General features: G+C 48.3%; 1 protein-coding gene across 1 annotated transcript in view; it reads left to right on the forward strand.

Moving 5' to 3' along the window:
* hip1rb (huntingtin interacting protein 1 related b) overlaps positions 1 to 2,956 on the forward strand; it is a gene marked incomplete at both ends in the record, with an annotated part of 49,045 nt that overhangs the window by 21,089 nt on the left and 25,000 nt on the right. The window contains one exon of the mRNA XM_080851908.1: positions 2,041 to 2,117. Coding sequence (XP_080708034.1) covers positions 2,041 to 2,117 — 77 coding nt within the window. The remainder of the gene's footprint in view (positions 1 to 2,040; positions 2,118 to 2,956) is intronic.

A 2,956-nucleotide genomic window follows, 5' to 3' on the forward strand; every position in this document is an offset into this window, starting at 1 on the left:
GGTCCTTGCGGCTTCGAGTCACTCTGATTGACTGACCGAGATAACCAATCCGTCAGTCCTTTGTGCCTAAATCTAACCAACCACGGAAGGCACCACGCAATATAAACCAATCAGAAGCAACGTAAGGCGGGTCTTGAAACCCACTCAACTTTTCCCCGCTTTCTAAAAGAAGTACGTAACTAAATCGTGTTCACTGTTGATTTGCTGTTTCTCCTAGACGAACCGGTTATTATCAGACATCAGTTTGTCTACTTGGAAAGATTACTGTATATTTTGAATTTGAGAAATGTTGGGAGTTTACAATAAAAAAGAGACATTGAAACTTTTGGTTTGTACAGGCGTTCTTGTCTGAAGCAAATGAAACAGACTTAATTTATATCGTCTTATATCGTTGTCGAATGAAAATATAAATATCTATCGTGATAATTTTTTACCCATATCGCCCAGCCCTAGTTAGCATCAGTATAAGCATCAGTATTAGCGTCAGTATTAGCATCAGCATTAGCATCAGTATTAGCATTAGGTCAACAGTGCATTAAAGAGTGCTGAACATCAGATAGGAGAGGAATGTAAGCCCTCAGTGTCATCCTGCCTGGGAGCTCTCACAGCGCTCATGTGACGCCATAATACTGTCATAGCTCTCACGTGACGCCATAATACTGTGATTTATGAACAGCCAGAGTGGCGCTGATATGGTATCTCACTCTGTCATGTAGACGTCGGCAGGCGTGACCTGTGTGTTCTAGTTAGAGATTCATAACATTTTAAAACCAACAGTGTGTGTCCAACCCATGATTTAAAACCAATCACACACACCTTTAATACCACTTAAACACAGCCACCTGACCTGGGCATGTTGTTGTGGATCGGATCGGAGGCATGAAGTAGTGTATACACATTAAACACAGCCACCTGAGCAGGCTGGATCAGATCAAAGACACACACATTAACTTTCTGTCTGACCTGCATTAATATGGAGCACGTCTAAAGCGTCTTACACAGGCGAGGTTTTACAGAGACAGTATCATACAGTCTGTGCATGCGTAGCGCGCAAACATTTTTGGCGGGGGGCACTGAAGACCCATTTTGACCCAGGAAAAACCCTGAGTATGGAAATGATTCAACCAGAGACTGAACGTAACCCCCCCCCCCATAGGGTGTGTATCTATGTCTGCATCTACACACACACACACACACACACACACACACACACACACACACACACACACACACACACACACACATTGTATTGTGCCCTAGTTTGAGCGCTGTGGGAGTTGTCCTCAGCACACTGTGGGGCTCCAGACAAACGACTGAAAACATCCCGCCTGTTGTTGTGGCGGATGTGCAGGGCCTTGCAACACACTCACACTCACACTCACACTCACTCACACACTCACACACTCACACACTCACACTCACACACACACACACACACACACACACACACACACACACACACACACACACACACACACACACACACACACACACACACACACACACACGGATGTGCAGGGCCTTGTTTGAAGTGGCTGCCCTTTGGAGCTGTTTGTTCCTGTAGCAGCAGGAGGAGGAGGAGGAGGAGGAGGAGGAGGAGGAGGAGGAGGGAGGCAGGGTCAAGTGGTCTGAGTGGGAATCTGCAGACAAAGACACAAAGACACGAGGACCTGAGGATGTGAGGCCCTGAGAGGCTGTAAACAAGCCACTGTTTGAAGTGTGATCGCTCACCATTCCTCTGTTTTTCTCTCCTCCTTGCTCGCTCTCTCTCTCTCTCTCTCTCTCTCTCTCTCTCTCTCTCTCTCTCTCTCTCTCTCCCCTCCTTGCTCTCTCTTTCTCTCTCTCTCTCTCTCTCTCTCTCTCTCTCTCTCTCTCTCTCCCCTCCTTGCTCTCTCTCTCTCTCTCTCTCTCTCTCTCTCTCTCTCTCTCTCTCCCCTCCTTGCTCTCTCTTTCTCTCTCTCTCTTTCTCTCTCCCTCTCGCTCTCTCTCCCTCTCCCTCCCTCTTTCTCTCTGTTTGTGTCTCTCCCTTTTCCTCTGTAGCATGCTGAGATCCGCTCCAACCTGGAGGCCACAGATGAAGTGTTCGAGCGCACAGCTGGAACAGACATCAACAACGTGTATGTGCCGTCACCTCTCCCTGTCCTTCTCCATGACCTCTAACCCTAACAGACATCAACAACGTGTATGTGCCGTCACCTGTCTCTGTCCTTCTCCATGACCTCTAACCCTAACCCTAACAGACATCAACAACGTGTATGTGCCGTCACCTCTCCCTGTCCTTCTCCATGACCTCTAACCCTAACAGACATCAACAACGTGTATGTGCCGTCACCTCTCCCTGTCCTTCTCCATGACCTCTAACCCTAACAGACATCAACAACGTGTATGTGCCGTCACCTCTCCCTGTCCTTCTCCATGACCTCTAACCCTAACAGACATCAACAACGTGTATGTGCTGTCACCTCTCCCTGTCCTTCTCCATGACCTCTAACCCTAACAGACATCAACAACGTGTATGTGCCGTCACCTCTCCCTGTCCTTCTCCATGACCTCTAACCCTAACAGACATCAACAACGTGTATGTGCCGTCACCTCTCCCTGTCCTTCTCCATGACCTCTAACCCTAACAGACAATCAACAACGTGTATGTGCTGTCACCTCTCCCTGTCCTTCTCCATGACCTCTAACCCTAACAGACATCAACAACGTGTATGTGCCGTCACCTCTCTCTGTCCTTCTCCATGACCTCTAACCCTAACAGACATCAACAACGTGTATGTGCCGTCACCTCTCCCTGTCCTTCTCCATGACCTCTAACCCTAACCCTAACAGACATCAACAACGTGTATGTGCCGTCACCTCTCTCTGTCCTTCTCCATGACCTCTAACCCTAACAGACATCAACAACGTGTATGTGCTGTCACCTCTCCCTGTCCTTCTCCATGACCTCTAACCC

Source organism: Sprattus sprattus, assembly GCF_963457725.1.
Source record: "Sprattus sprattus genome assembly, chromosome: 15".
Taxonomy (NCBI): Eukaryota; Metazoa; Chordata; class Actinopteri; order Clupeiformes; family Clupeidae; genus Sprattus; species Sprattus sprattus.